The 17,697-nt window shown below is 38.3% G+C and overlaps 1 protein-coding gene across 2 annotated transcripts in view; it reads left to right on the top strand.

Annotated features, from left to right (window-relative positions):
* The window catches only part of ANKFN1 (ankyrin repeat and fibronectin type III domain containing 1), a 439,591-nt gene that overhangs the window by 272,758 nt on the left and 149,136 nt on the right, over positions 1–17,697 (top strand). For both annotated transcript variants that reach the window (XM_074388549.1, XM_074388548.1), the window contains exon 6: positions 16,096–16,290. In XM_074388549.1, coding sequence (XP_074244650.1) covers positions 16,096–16,290 — 195 coding nt within the window. The remainder of the gene's footprint in view (positions 1–16,095; positions 16,291–17,697) is intronic.

Raw genomic sequence — 17,697 nt, 5'->3', positions numbered from 1 at the left:
CTTTAATTGTAACATACGATGGGAAGGCAGTGGGGCAGTCTAGGAAGGCACATGAACTATTCTGCTTTACATTAGAAGATCACTGCAGTGCTCTATGGAAAAGAGACAGTTTGAGGCAATTGTGAAATTGAGAAGACCAGTTATAAGGCCATTTTAGTGGCTCAGGAGACAGACTAGATGCTGGGACTAACATCACAGTGATGTTGAGTAATGGCAGAATTCTAGATATATTTCTAACAGCTGTATTGAGATACAATTCACATATCGTAAAATTGACCCTTTTGAAGCAAACAATTCAGTGGTTTTTCATATGTGCACAAGAGTTGTGCGCCATCACCACTGTTGATTTCAGAGTTTCATTACCGTGAAAGGAACCCCATACCCTCTATTGTCACTCCCCAACCTCTCCAACTCTTCTCAGCCCTTGACAACCACTAATCTACCTTCCATTTCTATAGATTCGCCTATTCTAGACATTTCATGTAATAGAATTACATAAAAGATGGTCTTTTGTGACTGGCTTCTTTCTGGCTGTATTGTGAAGTAGAACTGATAGTACTTGGGGAAGAAAGCTGCACTGGGTTCAATGGCAGGCCCCACCCAGGAGTGGGTGGGACAATATCATGCAGCAGTCACCCTATGTCAGGCACTTTTCTGAGCACTTTCCATGTATTGACTGCTTTAATCCTCACAGCAATGTTATGAAGTAGGCACTCATATTCCCCTTAGAGAAAATTCTCTGACCCAATGACCACAATGGCTGTGAGCCACTGTTTTTATGTTTCCTAAAAGAAAAAAGTAAACTCATCAAACTGTTAGTTTCACTAATACTGATTCACTTACTTCCAAGTGGCGAGACCCAGAAGGCTGAAAGAGAAGCAAGCAAATATATAATTAGAGGTCACATCTCTGTTCCTACATTTCATAAACCACCACCACCCAAAGACTAGGTACAGAAGCAGATCCTTGTATCAGAAAATTCCTTATTTTAAAAATGTTAAGCTCACCACATCCATGTCAGAGACAGTGAAGATCTGGGTTCAGCAGGATTTGAGCTCTTCCAAAGAGCTCTAGAGTCAAAGTGCTACTCCTTTTTAGTAGAACTGGAGGATTCACAAGGATGGTAAATGAGGATGGAAGAAAGGGAAATGGCATCTTTCCTGCCTTCTGATTTATTCTGCAACAACATCTGTCCCAAAGATCCAGTGAGAAAAGGGTGGAGAGAGAATCAGAGGGTCTACACATGGCGAGTGCAGACTGAGCCCCATTCTACAGGAACAAGGAGACCATTCATCCAGATGTTGCCATGGCCATCCTGCACTGGGCTGGTTGAAACATTAGTCCTTCTTACTTACCTGAGACACTACAAAGAACTCTGCATTTTCTGGGAAAACAGTAAGACTCCCAACCTCCCAAAGCCCTCTGTGCATAATTAAACCTCTATAAAAGAACTCAAGTACTGACTATCTAGTTAAACCAAAAGCAAATTTGTTCAAGAGATTCCTGGTTTTCCTCCTCATTCTCTCTGGGATGATAACCATGTTACCATCACAAAGTTGTAAAGGACAAATGATGGGAGATAAACCCAGGTTTCAGCCTCCAGGAAACATGACACCTAAATCACCTTGGCCACCTGAGAAGTCAAAGAGATACTGCCACATATAGACTTACATGTGTAAAAATGGCAATGAAATGTTGGTTGTTTATCTATGAAGTCTCGCATACATCATCTCTGGTTTTCACACTAACCCTGCAGGATAAGATTATTAACTCCATTTTGAAGATGAGGAACTTGTGATTCTGAGAAGTTAACTGACTGGCCTCAGGTCACACATCCAGCAAATGAGTAGGGATGTCAGGGGCTCAGGCTCTAATCTGTAGGATGCCAACACCTGGAATCTTTCCACACAACCAATAGGGAGGGCCGTGGCCTCTGGGCTCCTGCATTTTTCCCTTCCTACTGTTTGCTAAAGCCAAATGATGTATTTCTTTTTTCCGTTCTGTGACTAAGGTGTCAGTCCTATTGGAGAGGGGCGGGATAGAAAAACAGTGTGTTCAAGGATTTTTAATTCACTTTATATATCAAATACAAAAGAAGCAGAAATGCTTCTGTACGTGAGCATGAGCTAGCCCAAGAGAAAAACCTGTCTGCCAGCCAGAACCAGATGGGCAAACACCTGCTTTAAACTGTTCCCCAGAAGCCAAAGAAGCAGAATATATAAGAGAAGAAAAATAATGATGAGGCCTGACACTCTTAGAGTGTCTCACACATCCAAAAACGCTTTTGTCTATATCATCTCCCTTGATTCTCACGACTGGCTTGTGAGGTAGAGGTTGTTTTTTCATTTTTATCAGTGAAGAAACTTTAAAGGTCAGACAGTTTTTTTAAAGGTCAGATAGTTCTCCCAACACAACAAAGTTAATAGGTGGTGGAGTCAGGATTTGAACCCAATTCCTTATTCATTCCCTTGGTGTTGTGAGAAAGCTTTGGCACACTTACCATTACACATGAGACGCTCAGTTCTTCCCTTCTTTGGCTCTCATTTGCTCCTCTTCTCATGACAGTCATGTATTTCAAAGCAGAGTGCAGGGTATAGGGTTTCTAACAAGGTTAATTTTCTTTCTTCTCTTTCTTTGCGTATTCCCTTCTGAAAACTAGCCCAGTATTATTTTCATTATGCCAACCAAGTATCCTCACACAATTCAGAAGAACATCCTCTGTAGTTTTCTCCATTTCTTAAAAGGAATCACTGTAACACAGAGGGTTTAGGGACTTAACTCCTGAACCACTGGTCAGGCCTGTCTTCTGTCTTGAACCCCTCAATGCCAGAGGCACATGGGCATGTTCTTTATATGCATAGCTTGAAACTCAACCATGTATGTTTCCTTACTCATAGAAAAATCCCGGAAGAGGCCATCCAAATGTGCACACTGCTCTGAAGTTAAATATATACAGAACCCCAGCCTACTCATTAGATGAATCTGCTGTCTTTATTCAGTAACTTTTTCTGTTCCTCCTACCTTTTTTTTTTTTTTTTTTGAGACAGAGTTTTGCTCTCGTTGCTCAGGCTGGAATGCAGTGGCACGATCTTGGCTCACTGCAACCTCTGCTTCCTGGGTTCAAGCAAATTCTCCTGCCTCAGCCTCCTGAGTAGCTGTAACTACGGGCATGCGCCACCACACGCAGCTAATTTTGTATTTTTAGTAGCGGTGGGGTTTCTCTATGTTGGTCAGGCTGGTCTCAAACTCCTGACCTCGGGTGATCTGCCCACCTCAGCCTCCCAAGGTGCTGGGATTACAGGTGTGAGCCACTGCTCCCAGACTTGTTCCTCCTACTGTTACACAAACAGCACAAAGTAATATTCTTTCCTTGCAGAAGAAAAAAAATTTCAGCCGCTATTGAAGTACAGTGCCAAGTACTTTCTTGCAGACCGGTGTGCTGAGCTTAGGAAAACAGCCACAGAACCTGAAGGGACTGCAACTAGGAAAGCCCATGTGTAGAGGCACCGCAGGACACCCGTGGGTACGCCATGGATTGTTTCATGCACTCAGGATCCCAGCGCTATGACTCATGCTCACTTGCACAACTGCTGTCAAAGAAAGACCTGTTGCCTCTGTACATAAAAACCCCCAGTTGTAAACCCCTCCTTTTTTCTGACTGACATATTCTGCCCCCACCCTCAAACCAATAGCCTCCAGGAGGAATTTGCTGAATCATCAATGAGAGTCTTGGCTTTCTGAGATGGCCATTTATTTGGCATCATTAAGTCCCTGTAAATAGTAATCATAAAGAAATTAGCTCTTTTGCAATCACGTGCAAATTTGGTCACTCACAGAGATTTTATTTCATTCTTTGACTCCAGTACCTAGTACATAGTAGATACTCAGAAAGTCTCCATTGAAATTTTAGTCTTTGTGAGAGCCTGTCTTATGCTGCTCAGAGTCACAGATGTCAAGTCTTATTATGCACACATACATTCATTATGTGTATCATAGACACAAGCGCACACACACACACACACACTTATACACACACACATGCATATACACAGAATGTATGGGGAAAAAACCCATTAAGTCGTCCAGTAACTTAAACTTTGGGGTATCTTTTGCTGTTAATATGGCTGTTATTGTTTTCCAGACATGGTTACACAATTCAGTTTTAGATGTAGCCTAGTTGTTTTTATTTTTACACTATTTAATAATATGCGGTAAGAATGGTGAAATACCCCTTAGCTTCAGTCTTTCTGCCCTTTCCCTTAGCTACATTCTCCTTTTCTCTAGTCCCGCCCCCCTCCCTCTGCATTTCTTGGTGAATGCCTCCCTCTCACTTTCTCTCAGATGCTGCCTGTGGAACTAGAAAGTGTCATTCAGAATTTGTTGTGTCCAGTTACTTCATAAAATGCAATTGCAGAATTGCCGTCAACTGAATATGGTGCATACACCAGTGTTACAATTTTGGCAGTCTTGTCAGGATGCACCACTCATTTCTGCAGTAGTAAGGGGTTCGTGTTTGTGCTGGGACTGGTCAGGCCATGTCTAAGAGGTGTGACTATAAACTAATGAGGCTGGTTTTATGTAAACAAACACACTAGAAAGTCTACAATCCAAGCGAATGTTATCCTTCCACATGGTCCTCCTGGGAGACCCCACACTTGCTCTAACAGTGCTGCCATTGCTCTGAACACTTTGGAATTGTCCTCAGAGTCTGTTTATGAGAAAATCTGACTCGTTGCTGAGAGTCACACCTGATTTTTGTTCCAAAACAGCATTGCCTAGCGTCATCACCCTCTGTGTTCCCCAGACTTGGCTTCAAATTATTTAGAGAGATTTCCTGAAATCAAATCCACCCTCAAAGGACAAAGATTTTGCAGCCAATAAGAATATATAAAGAACAAGCCTTAGACAGGTTTCTATAATGAGCCCTCAATATTATTTTCTGCTTCACTAAAATAGGGGTATAAATCCTCATCCTGACTTACAAATCTGTTCTTCAAAACTCATCTTATCCTGCTCACTCATCACCCACACCATCCTCCATTCTGTTCCTGTAATGCGCCAGGCTATCTTAGCAGAGGGCCTTTGTACCGGCTACTCCATCTACTTGGATTGCTTGAATGCTTTTAATCTTGTTCATTACATGGCCAAATCCTTCTTAACATTCACGTTTCAGCTTAAATGTAACATCTTCAAGAGAGGCTTTCTCTAGCCACCAAGTCCAAAGTCTAAAATGACACTTTCTCACCACATCATTCTCGTCATTTTTTGCATAGCACTTATCATGATTTTTCTCAATATTTTTATTTGCTTATTTTTGTCGCCTCTGCACATAAATTTCAAAGGGCAGCACCTCTCTCATTCTTTACTGAATGTCCAGCAAACAGTAGACACTCAGTAAATATCTAGTCAATTGGATTGAATCAATCCTAAGCCTATTTCTTTTCAGGGTTATGAATATATTATTCCTTATGAAGAGAATAATTTTACTTAATATTGGGCTCATTGACTTTTTTTACATTTTCAAATAATTACTTAAACACTGGGTGGCCAAAGCCTAAGTTCCTGTTCTTTGAGTTGATAGTTGTATTTTTCTGGTTTTTTGCTTTAAAATATTTAATTGACAAGATTGTGTATATTCAAGGTATATAATGTGAATATTTGATATACACATGTTCTATAAAGATTACCGTAATCAAATTAATTCACAGATTCCATCACTACCGATGCTGTACATTAGATCCCCAGATCTTGTTCATCTTCTAGTTGAAAATTTGTACCCTTTGTTAAACATCTATTTTCTCCACCCCTAGCCCATGGCAACCACTGTTCTACTCTCTGTTTCTATGCGTTTAACTTTTTAAATTCCAAATTTAAGTGAGATCATCTATTATGTCTTTCTGGATCTGACTTCTTTCACTTAGAATAATGTCCTCCAGGTTCATCCATGTTGTTTTCTAGTCCTCTTTTTCTCTTTTTAAAAAAATTTTTTTAAATATACATGCAACACAGAATATCTTCTCCTTTTCAGAAATAAAAACATTATAGATAAAGTTAAAACCTGTCTTTGACAGCCCAGCCAACTCATCCCCATATGCACACACAATCTAAGTTCCCATCCCCCAAATCCCCAAACATATCCATTGTTACCAGTTTAGAGGGTATGCAGACTTTTCCCCATGAGTTTAAACATAAACATGACAATGATAGAATTTTGGGGAGTAGAGCTTTTAAATTAATCCCTTAGAAAAGACTAAAAATTAAATTTCTGGAGTCAGAGAGTTCTGGCTTCAAATCTCACATCTGACCTTTTGTAGCTGTGGGAAAGTTCCTTAACTTCTCTGTGCCTCCATTTCTCCATTTGTAAAATAGATATAATAATTGTACCTAACGTATTATTATATATTGCTATGTAATAATTACCCACAAACAGCAACTAAAAATAGTACATGTTTGTCTCATATGAGTCTGAAATCTGGGAATGGCTTTAGCTGGATGGTTATGGCTCAATCACAATTTCATGTGACTCCACGAGATTGCTCGCAGTTTAAGGACTGACTGAGCCAGAGGATCCACTTCCAAGCTTACTCATAGTGGCTACTGGCAACAGCCCTGCATTTCTTGCTATATGGGTCTCTTCATATGGCTACTCTATGACATGGTAGTTGACTTCCCCCAGAGAAAATTATCTGAGAAAGAGACCAACCAAGGTGGAAGCAACAGTGACATTTATAACCTCATCCCAGAAGTGACATAGTGTCACTTCTGCAGAATTCTGCTGATCTCACAGAACAACGCTGGTACAGTGTAGGAGAGAACTGTATAAGGGTATGAATACGAGCAGACATAGGTCACTGCAGGCCCTCATGGAGGTTGGCTACCATATTACCCATTCAGGATTATCGAGAATTGAGTGGAATAACACCATTAAAAAAATTTACCATATTACCTGGCCAGTTGTAAATGATTTCTAAAAATTGTTAGCCAACATAATTCAAAACAAAATAAAATGACCCAAGAGTTTCTGGTAAAGAATTTAAATATTTTACCCATTTGTTATATAGCACTTTTTAAACTTTGTAGACTTTCATGTTCTAAAACTATACTGTCTAACACAGAATCTGCTAGCCACATATGACTATCAAACATTTGAGATCTGTCTATTCCATTGACTAATGGAACAGAATTGAGAGTCCAGAAATGAAACCATGAATGGATGGTAAATTGATTTTCAACAAAGTTACCAAAAAACATACAATGGGAAAAGAATAGTCTCTTCGATAAATGGTGTTGAGAAAACTGCATGGATATCCACATGCAGAAGAATGAAATTGGACCCTTATCTCATACCATATACAAAAACAAACTCAAAATGGAGTAAAGACATAAACCTAAAACCAGAAACTATAAATCTACTTGAAGAAAACATAGGAGAAACTACATGACATTAGTCCAGGCAATGATTTTTTGCATATGACCCCAAAAGCACAGATAGCAAAAGCAAAAATAGGTAAATGGGATTAAAACAAAGAAGCTTTTTCACAGCCAAAGAAACAACAGTGTTAAGAGACAACCTATGTATTAGGAGAAAATATTTGCAGCCCATACATCCAGTAAGGGGTCAATGTCCAAAAAGTGTAAAGAACTCAATTCAACAGGAAGAAAACAAATAAACCAATTTAAAAAGAGGCAAGAAATCTGAATAGGGTTTTTAAAAAGAAGATATACAAATAACCAACAGATATATATGTATTTAAAAATGCTCAGTATCTATAACAGTCAGGAAAATGCAAATTAATATCACAATGAGATATCATCTAACACTGGTCAGACTGGCTATAATCAAAAAGAGAAAAGATAAGTGTTGGTGAGGATGTGGAGAAAATGAACACTTGAGCACCGTTAGTGGGGATGTAAATTAGCACAACTATTACAAAAACTGAGTGGAAGTTCCTCAAAAAACTAAAAATAGAATTAACATATGATCTGGTAATCCTACTTCTGTGAATGTACCCAAAAGACTTGAAATCAGTTTGTCAAAGAGATGTCTGCCCTCCCATGTTTACTGCAGCACTATTCACAATAACTTAGTTATGAAATCAACCTAAGCATCAATTAACAGATGAATGGATTTTTTAAATGTTCATAATGGAATACTATTCGGTCTTAAAAAAAAAAAAAAAAGAAAGAAAGAAAGAAAGAAAATGCTGTCATTTTTGACAAAAATGGATGGAATTAGAGAACACTATGCTAAGTGAAATAAGCCATGCACAGAAAGACAAATATCTCATGTTCTCATTAATTTAGGGTCTCATGGACTCTCAAACAATTAAACTCAAAGAAGCAGAGAGTGGAATGGTGGTTACAGAGTCAGGGGGCTGGGGACAATGGGGAGATGATAGTCAAAGCATACAAAATCTCAGACAGAAGAAATAATTGGTTTTATTAAATTTATTGTGCTGTATCATGAATATAGTTAATAACAGTGCATTGTACATTTCAAAATTGGTAAAAGAGTAAATACCAAATGTTCTCACCACAAAAAAAGCTTATATATTTGAGGTGATGAATATGTCTAGTTAACTTAATTATTCCACATTGTATTCACAAATCATAACATTACTTTGTATTCCATAAATAGAAAATTATCAACTTATAATAAAATTTTTAAAAAGTAATATGTCTAGTGCAAATTAATAAGTGTTCTAAATGTAAAATTACATTGATTTCAAAGTCTTAGTACCAAAAATAACATAAAATGTAAAATTAATAAATTTTATAGATTGCACATTGAAATGGTAGCATTTTTGATATAAGTAAAATATATTGTTAAAATTAATTTCACCTTTTTTTTTGCTTTTTTATTGTCATTACTAGGAAATTTTAAATGATGTGGCTTACACTATATGTCTAAGGATAGCACTGAAAATATTGGCAGAAGACATGGTTTTTTTTTTTTCATTACTTAAACTATGTTTTTATGGGGCAATCTCCCTTGAATTTCTTAAATAATCCAATCAAGTGTCTTGCATGTTGTGCTTTTAGAGAGGATGTCCATTTTCCCCTTTGAGTTTGATAAGTCCTGAAAGTTCCTCTCCGTGTCATTTGTTCTGGCTTCTTAAGAAATCACCAGTCACAATCTAAGTTATATAAGGACTTTGTGAGTCAACGTTCTGCTGGAGAGTTGCAGAGAACACTCCAGAGCCCCATGTCTGGGTGTAATAAGTTTAGGAGAAGAAAGTTTCACAGTAATTTTTTTTATTGCATTTTAGGTTTGGGGGTACATGTGAAGAACATGCAAGATTGTTGCATAGGTGCACACATGGCAGTGTGGTCTGCCGCCTTCTGTCCCCTCACCTGCATCTGTCATTTCTCTCCATGCTATCTCTTCCCACCTCCCCACCCCCATCCCTCCCCCATTTACCCCCAACGGACCCCAGTGTGGAGTGCTCCCCTCCCTGTGTCCATGTGTTCTCATTGTTCAACACCCGCCTATGAGTGAGAATATGTGGTGTTTGATTTTCTGCTCTTGTGTCAGTTTGCTGAGAATGATAGTTTCCAGGTTCATCCACATCCCTACAAAGGATGTGAACTCATCGTTTTTGATGGCTGCGTAATATTCCATGGTGTATATGTACCACATTTTCCCTATCCAGTCTATCATCGTTGGGCATTTGGGTTGGTTCCAGGTCTTTGCTATTGTAAACAGTGCTGCAATGAACATTCATGTGCACGTGTCCTTATAATAGAATGATTTATAATCCTTTGGATATATATCCCAGTTTCACAGTAATTTAAATGAAACATTTAATCTCCAGAGCTCTAAAACCTTTTTGGAACCACACCTTAATGTCCTTGGGAAAATCTGAAAATGTAATAACAGGTTGAGACCTAGGTGAAGTCAAAATGAGTCTTGTGTCCTGAATCTTAAGACAGGTAAATTAGAGCTTATGTTTTGTGTTTCTCTGGTATAAGAGTTTTTGAATTAAAAATATTTAATTTTTAGAACACCCCTACATTTCTTTGCCATTCCTACCTTGAAACAAGTCAGTGGTGAAGTTCTTGGAAGATTATCACTTATAGCCAGCAAAAATAAATTATATTAACTGCCCAGAGTATATTCACTACAATGCAAGGTTTAAATCTAAGTGACCTTGTTTTCTGCCTTGAAATAACAGATAGGGTTTAAATTGATATCACTTACTAGTATATATATCTGAACAATAGCTAGTATGGAAAAGTTTTATTTGAGGCAAGAGGGGTTTTTGATGGAAGAACATAGAGTTATATTATAAAACAAGTATTTTGATTTATTTTGTGTGCCTCTAAAAATGTAAGATCAATGGATGTAATAATAATGATGTAAACCTCCACTAAGAGAGTCTTCTATGTAAAGATTATCATTAATTTGTTACAAGTTTTAAGATAAATGCCATTGTTATGCCAGTTTTACTGATGAGAAACTTGGGCTCAGTATAGCAGAGTAACTGGTTAGGGTCACGTATATGTAAGGGCAGCACTTGATCGATAGGACCCCAAAGCCCTTTTACCACATTGCTTGCAGTTTAGAAATACAATCACATCTGCATAACATTTCAGTCAATGGTAGGCTACATATATGAAGGTGGTCCCATAAAAGTATAAGGGAGCTAAAAAATTCCTGTTGCCTAGTGATGCTGTAACTGTCATAACATCACAGTGTAATGTATTATTCACATTTGTTCTGATGCTAGTCTAAACAAACCTACTGTACTGCCAGCCATATAGAAGAATGGCACATGCAATTATGCACAGGACACACTACTTGATAATGACACTAAACTACTATGATACTGTTTTATATATTTACTATCCTTATCATCATTATTTTAGAGGGCACACCTTCTACTTATTAAAAAAATGGTTAACTATAAACCATCCTCAGGCCCTTCAGGAGGTACTCTAGTAGAAGGCATTGTTATAAAAGATGACATCTCCATGTGTGTTACTGCCGCTTAAGAACTTCCAGTGAGATAAGATGTGGAGATGGAAGACAGTGATATTGATAATGTTGACCCGAGGCATAGATATAGGCTTATGTATGTGTTTGTGTTTTAATTTTTAACAAAAGCAGTTTAATTTTTTTAAATTTTTAAAAAGCTTATAGAATAAGGACATAAAGAAAATACTTTTGTACCTCGGTATGGTTTGTTTGTGTTTTAAGCTGTTATTACAAAAGACCCAAAAAGTTTTAAAAATGTAAAAGTTTATGAAGTAAAAGTTACAGTAAACTATTGTTGAAGAAAGAATGTTTTATAAATTTAATGTAGCTTAATTGTATAGTGTTGATGAAGTCCTCAGTAGCGTCAGTAATGTCCTACGTCTTCAGTCACTCACCACTCACTCACTGACTCACCAGAGCAACTTCCAGGCCTGTAAGCTCCATTCAGGGTAAATCCCCTATGTAGTTTTACCATGTTTTATCCTTTATACCATGGTTTTAGTATTTTTAGTGTACCTTTTCTATGTTGAAATAGATTTAGATGTACAAATACTATTGTATTATAACTGCCTACAGTGGTCAGTACAGCAACATGCTGTACAGGTGTGTAGCCTAGGACCAGTAGGCTATACCATATAGCCTGGCTGTGTAGTAGCTATACCTACTAGGCTTGTGTAAGTACACTCTGCAATGTTTGCATAACCGTGAAATTGCTTAACAATGCACTTCTCAGAACATTTCCCTGTCAGTAAGTGAAACATGAGTGTAACAGGAAAACAGATTTCAGTTCAGGATAAGGGAACTTTACAATTCAGTTGTATGAAAATGGGCAAGGTCATCTTAGTAAACAGTGAGTTCTCCTCAGGTAGGAAATTATATACAGCCAAGGGTACTAAAGGAGAGGTATCTGAGGTTGGTTGTAAGGTATCCTTCTAACTCTTGAGATTAAATCATTATCTTAGTGCCTCATTTCTCATCATTAAAAAAGGAAAATGCCAATAATAATGGGAAAGCTGTTACTAAATTGAAAAACGGCATATCGTTAGTAATGGACAAATGTGTCTTTTTTTCAAGCAAACCAAATGAATTGTTCTCTAAAATCCTTAATTAAAAATTAGAATTAGTTTGCATTTTACATTCATTGGATTTTCAAGCTTTAAGCAATTATATCAACCAGGCCCAAATTTAGCAATTGCGGGCAATGGCAGAATTAACAAACTGTAAGTAGCAATCCATAGGTTAGATTCTAATTGTGAAGAAAATCCCTTCGGTCCCTGATCATTATTATCTCAGGATTTAAACAGTAACTATAATTGTATTCTTTAAACACAAAGTTCCCGCCACTCCCCCTACCCCATCCCGCAGTTAATTAGCTGGGTAGGTCTTATAACAAATACTCACTCAGAAGCACTGGGCGGTAGAAATGCTGTTAATAATTAAACACCACAATAGCACAGAGCCTGTTTCAAGAGCCACTGAGTGGTCTTGCCCCTGCTGGACTGCTTACCCCACAGTCACAGACCCTCCATTGTGCGGGCATGGCTGCTTAGAGGGATAGCTGCTTGGCTAGAGAAGAGACCACTGCAATGAGAGAAAAGGGCAAGCCTTGCACAGAGATCAGGAACATGGACTCCAGGGAAAAGTATCCCGTGGGTGGAAGTGAAAGGGGAATGAATCCAAGAAAAAGAGAAGTGGATGGGCAGGAATGATAAAAGAGACATAGACTGTCTATTTTCTAAATCCAACCAGTCAAACTGAGTTCACTGATCTCATGCCGAATAGATAGCAATCAGGAAATTGTAATATATAAATAATAGGTTGATTTGTATTCCATTGGGTTTAGAGAAAATTCACTGAGTTCTTTAAGGTTTAGATGAAGATTATGAATAAGTCATCCCATCTCCCTGGGGCCTCAATTTCCTCATCTTTAAAATGAGGAGGTTGAAAATGTCCCCATTCCAGGGTGGCAAAAATAGAAATGTGATTCCCAGAACAATCTTCAAGCTTTCAAACGATCACACCATTACTCAAGATAAACTACACTGTCTAATATAATTATCATATTTACTTTCTTCTGCTTAAAATATATTAACCCACTTTGTTAGGTTGATTGTCTCATTCTGAACAGATGCTTCTATTGACGGTTATATAGGTCATTAATAATAGGGAGAAACATGATCACTTTATAAGTCAGCTGGTTTGGTAGACCAAAAAAAATCTTTCAAAAGAGGGTGTTTTATTAAGCTATTAAAAATCCACTGGAAAAAAAATAAACAAAGGTTTGTTTGGTGAAATGGTTGGAAACCACTGGCTCTCTGACTTGTCCATGCAATTACTTCCAACAACAGATGCAAATGACAGTCTCAAGGGCACCTGTGATCTTAACCTGGAGAAAAGGGACAGAGTTTTACAAAGTTTCCCTTTTTTCAAAATCTTCACTTTTTGAAAACACTTTCCATTCTTCTCCACAATAGACCTATTTAATTTTTAAATAATATGCTTAATCAAAATCTGCATGTAAAATTTGATGCTCCAAGAAAACACATTCATTTATATTGTGTCTTCAGAGATAATCACTCTACCCCCCACTTTGCCCTCCATCACCACCGTATTACGTTAGAATTTAGATATCCCAGTTTGAGGTGCACTGGGATGTAAATAATCTTGGAGAGCTCACCCAGCTGTAAAATTCTGTTTTTAGTCTCTGAAGAGGCAAAATGCATTATCATGAAGAGGTGGAATCCCTTTACCATAATAACTCAAATCACATCGAAAGCCTAGAAAGAAAGGGAAAATGCAGAAACAAAATGTGTGGTTCTGGGGAAAGCAGAAAAATCATCAGAGGGAGCCAAGCATAGCTCAAGAGAAGCTGTCCATCTGAAATGCCACCTGGAATTCACAGCAGTAATAACTGTTGTGGATATAAAAATTAATAGGGGGGATTTCATAGTATTAGAAAAATTTATTTTTATAAATCATGTGTCTATCACCGAAGTGTTGACGCATGCATGCAATTCAAACATCAGGCATACAATAAAAAGCTCACTGAATAACTTAACAAGGACAATTCCCCCATTTTCTCTATAATTTGGAGTGGAAGAAGGAGGGGGGAGTGGGTAGAGAGTGCAGTTACTGGGTCAATTAATCAACCTGAAAACTGTGACACAAACTCTGACGCCTAACCTATGTCTAAAAATACACAAATGTATACGAATTTGTTTTAAACTGTCAATGCCTATATTTAGGACCTTCCCAGCAAGGCTATAATGAGACTGTGTTTGAGGGCTTCAGTCATAGCAGACTCTACCATTAATCTGAAGTTAGTTAAATTAACAGCATTTAGTACTGACTTGTCAATCTCACTGCTCCAGGAAATTGCACCTTGAGGCTACTATTATTGCCAATTTTTCCACTGGAGTGTGCGCCCGCGTGTGTGTATGTGTATTTTTTTTCTCCAGAACCTCTGCGTTCATACCCCATCATTGCTTCCCTACATCCACAGCACTTATATTATCATTTATTCTGGCCTCCTTTAGCCTTCCCCGGGGATTCTGCATAGTGTAGCTGCTCAGTGAAAGAGTTTTTTAGCTTTATATTTATTTGTTTATTTTTCTGTCATGGCTCATGACTGAGGCTTTTAAAAAAAGTGTGACAGTATTTAGAGTACATGATTGACTGCTACAGCAACATTCATTAACCATGACAAATCTGCAGCAAAACACAGTCCTGAGTGTTCTAAACAGCAACTTTAAAAAGAAAGAAGAAAGAAAGAAAAAGAAAAGACTCAGCTAATTTTTCATTGACCTCATCTGTAAATAAATTTAGACTGATGGTGCACAGAGGCAATAATAAATTAGTATTCATTTCCTGTAATTAATGCAAACATGCCTATGAACACAGAGAATGTGAATATATAACCACCTAATTTCCATTTCAAAATACACCTCACAAATTTTCATTTGAGTTATCTTCACAATATGTTGTCTCTTAATTAGAAGAATGAAATAGTTGGATTTCTTTCCCACCTACCAGGGAGAAATATTGTTTTGGTCACAGGGAATGTCAAATACATTTCAGCAACAGATCTGCAGGACTTTATTCTGGTTTACTTGACTGTAGTGTGATCCCCTACCATATTCCCATGCTGAGGCTGTCTTTTATCACTTAACCAGGAGGGGCTCTGAAGTGACCAAGTGACCGTCATGGCAGAACCTCATATGCATAACAGCCATGAGGAGATCATAAGAGGCAGCCTTACTGCTCAGCACAAGAAAGGGAAACATTCTTTCCCATTCACTGACATGAATACAAGGGTAGGATGGCTCAACAATCCGAAGTAAATCAAATGAAGACTATCACATATTGGGTAAAATAGAACTAGCAAGCTCTACAACCTCTCTCAGCAAGAGGAGCTCATATAATGTATCCTCCTGAGCATCGGTATCTCTGGAGACCATTCCTGCCATCATACCACAATCAAAGAACGATTTCTGATTACACTAGACTCAGCCAGCCATCAGAACTCACTAGCTCAACTGTGGCAGCAGTAGTGGAACTCTTTGTAAGCAATAAATAAATGGATTAACAATGATAAAATTGTGCCTCCAGGATACACATACGAAAATGTCTATAAGCTGGGAAGAATGTGCTACAGGCAGAAAATTTGAATCAGGTTCTACCAAAAATATCACAAAACTTCACCAGAATGCAACTTGCCTCATGGATAACTTTTCCTAGGGTCTTCCTGGCCCTATAGAGTTTTGCCCCTGCATGTTTGTCCCTCTAAAGGTCATGGAAACAAATGTGTTCGCTCTGGATTAGAAGTGGTCCTCTTGGGTACTTGATGGTGGAATTCTAATTAGCTGAGTTAAGCAGCTAATTGAGGCATGTGTTACAGGAGGACAGAGAGCAATGGGAATATATTAATTTGATGAATTTTCCACTTAATCTGATTGTGTCACTAATTAGACCTTATATAAGATAGTTGATAACAAACACAGATCCCACTTTTCCCAGGCATTTTTTAAAAATTATAGTAGACTCCGGGATATATCCTTCCAACAAAGCAGCATTTCCCCAGAAAGAAAAAAGAAGTAATCCCATTTCTTTCCCTTTAGTTGTCAGCCTGGAAAGCCGAGCAATGCACCTCAACACACTAGTCCAGGAAGCCCAGGAGAGGGTGAGTGAACTGTCTGCCCAGGTGGAGAATGAAGGATTCACTCTGGACAACACAGAGAAAGAGAAACAGCTGAAAGCTTGGGAGTGGAGGTATCGGCTCTACAGACGCATGAAAACAGGCTTTGAGCATGCCAGTGAGTATAAGCAGAAAACGTCTACATTTCACTAGACTGAGCTTCAGTTTGAGACAGCCAGGCCTTCTTTTACTGATTTTTTTTTTTCAGCTCTACAGGGTCATGGATGGCCGTTGTCAGCCTGTGTGGAGCAAGGGCTCTGAGAGGCTGTCAAAGGGTCTTTTGTCTTGCTTGAGTTTCTGGCTCCTGATGGGTGCTCTGACCACAGCCATGAGGCTTCATGCCTCTGGCCTCTCTCCACCATGTCACACTCATCTAGCACTTTCCACCCGCTATGCCCTGATGCCTAATGACCTGGATGGTCTGATGCCCTAGGTGGCTATGTTTTGGGATAGGGAGGTGGAAAAATATTTGTTTGCCTATTTGTCCAGTTTCTGCTTCAAGCTCAAGTTTAAGTTGTTTTCAACTCTCCACTGCATTTTTTTATATAGAGCTATAAAGTGAACTTCAGTTAATGCAGGCAACTGAGAAGGACAGTCAATCAACCCATGAATTATGCTTTTGTCTGCATTTCCATTCTCTTTACCAATTATTTTTGTTAGTTTAAGAACAGCCTTCTTTTTGGATAATACTCATTAGCACCATTAGCACTGGAAAGTAATGCTGAGTGTAGCTCCTGATATGAAAACAAAATGCAAAATTCAAACACTTGTGAAATACTAAACTCTCATTCGAGAAGATCTTATCTAAAGAACAAAAGCAATTAGGCTTGAAATTTTAAATATAAGGGAAAGTTCATTAGTTTGAAAATTCTCTGCCACTGCTGCAGCAACCTTAGTTGTGATGTAGACAAAGACCAAAGGCAGTGACGATGTTTTCTTAAGTACTGCTGTACACTTAGCACCAAATCTAGGCCTAATCCTTTCTCTCGGAGCAAATAACATTAATGAGAGTTTGCTTTCAACATCAACACTCTCCAGCAAAGCTGATGTACGGATTTGTTCAAAGAGATTCAGCACTTGCTTTAATAAATGCATTTGCTGTTGTGCCTCATTTAGGACAGATTAATACTAGAAACGACATGTTTTCAGACTTGATGTCAATTTTTATAATTTTGTAATTTTCTAAATTAGAAAACACCTTCTGGGTGATAATTAAGCAATACCTAAAGCTATCAGGAGTTCTTTAAAACCTGAGGTTAGTGGGTATGACATCCACTCACAAATTTTTTCTCAGAAAATACTTCTCATTTGTAATAGGAGACAGCCTGAGAGCAAGGTGAGTTAGAAATCTGTCTATACTGGAAAGAGCCCAGAAGTAAGCATCTGATGCCGGGGGCTTTCATCCTGGCTTGAACAAGGAATTTGGCCACTTGGGGCTGCAGTTTCCTCATACAGAAAGTGAGTGTGCTGTTACCTGCCCTTTTTACCTAGCAGGCTGCAAAAAGGCTCCAGTGAAATGAGGTAC

Source organism: Saimiri boliviensis, chromosome 17, assembly GCF_048565385.1.
Source record: "Saimiri boliviensis isolate mSaiBol1 chromosome 17, mSaiBol1.pri, whole genome shotgun sequence".
NCBI classification, from domain to species: Eukaryota; Metazoa; Chordata; class Mammalia; order Primates; family Cebidae; genus Saimiri; species Saimiri boliviensis.
Note: the sequence above shows the minus strand (reverse complement) of the source record. Positions and strands in the feature narration are given on the sequence as shown.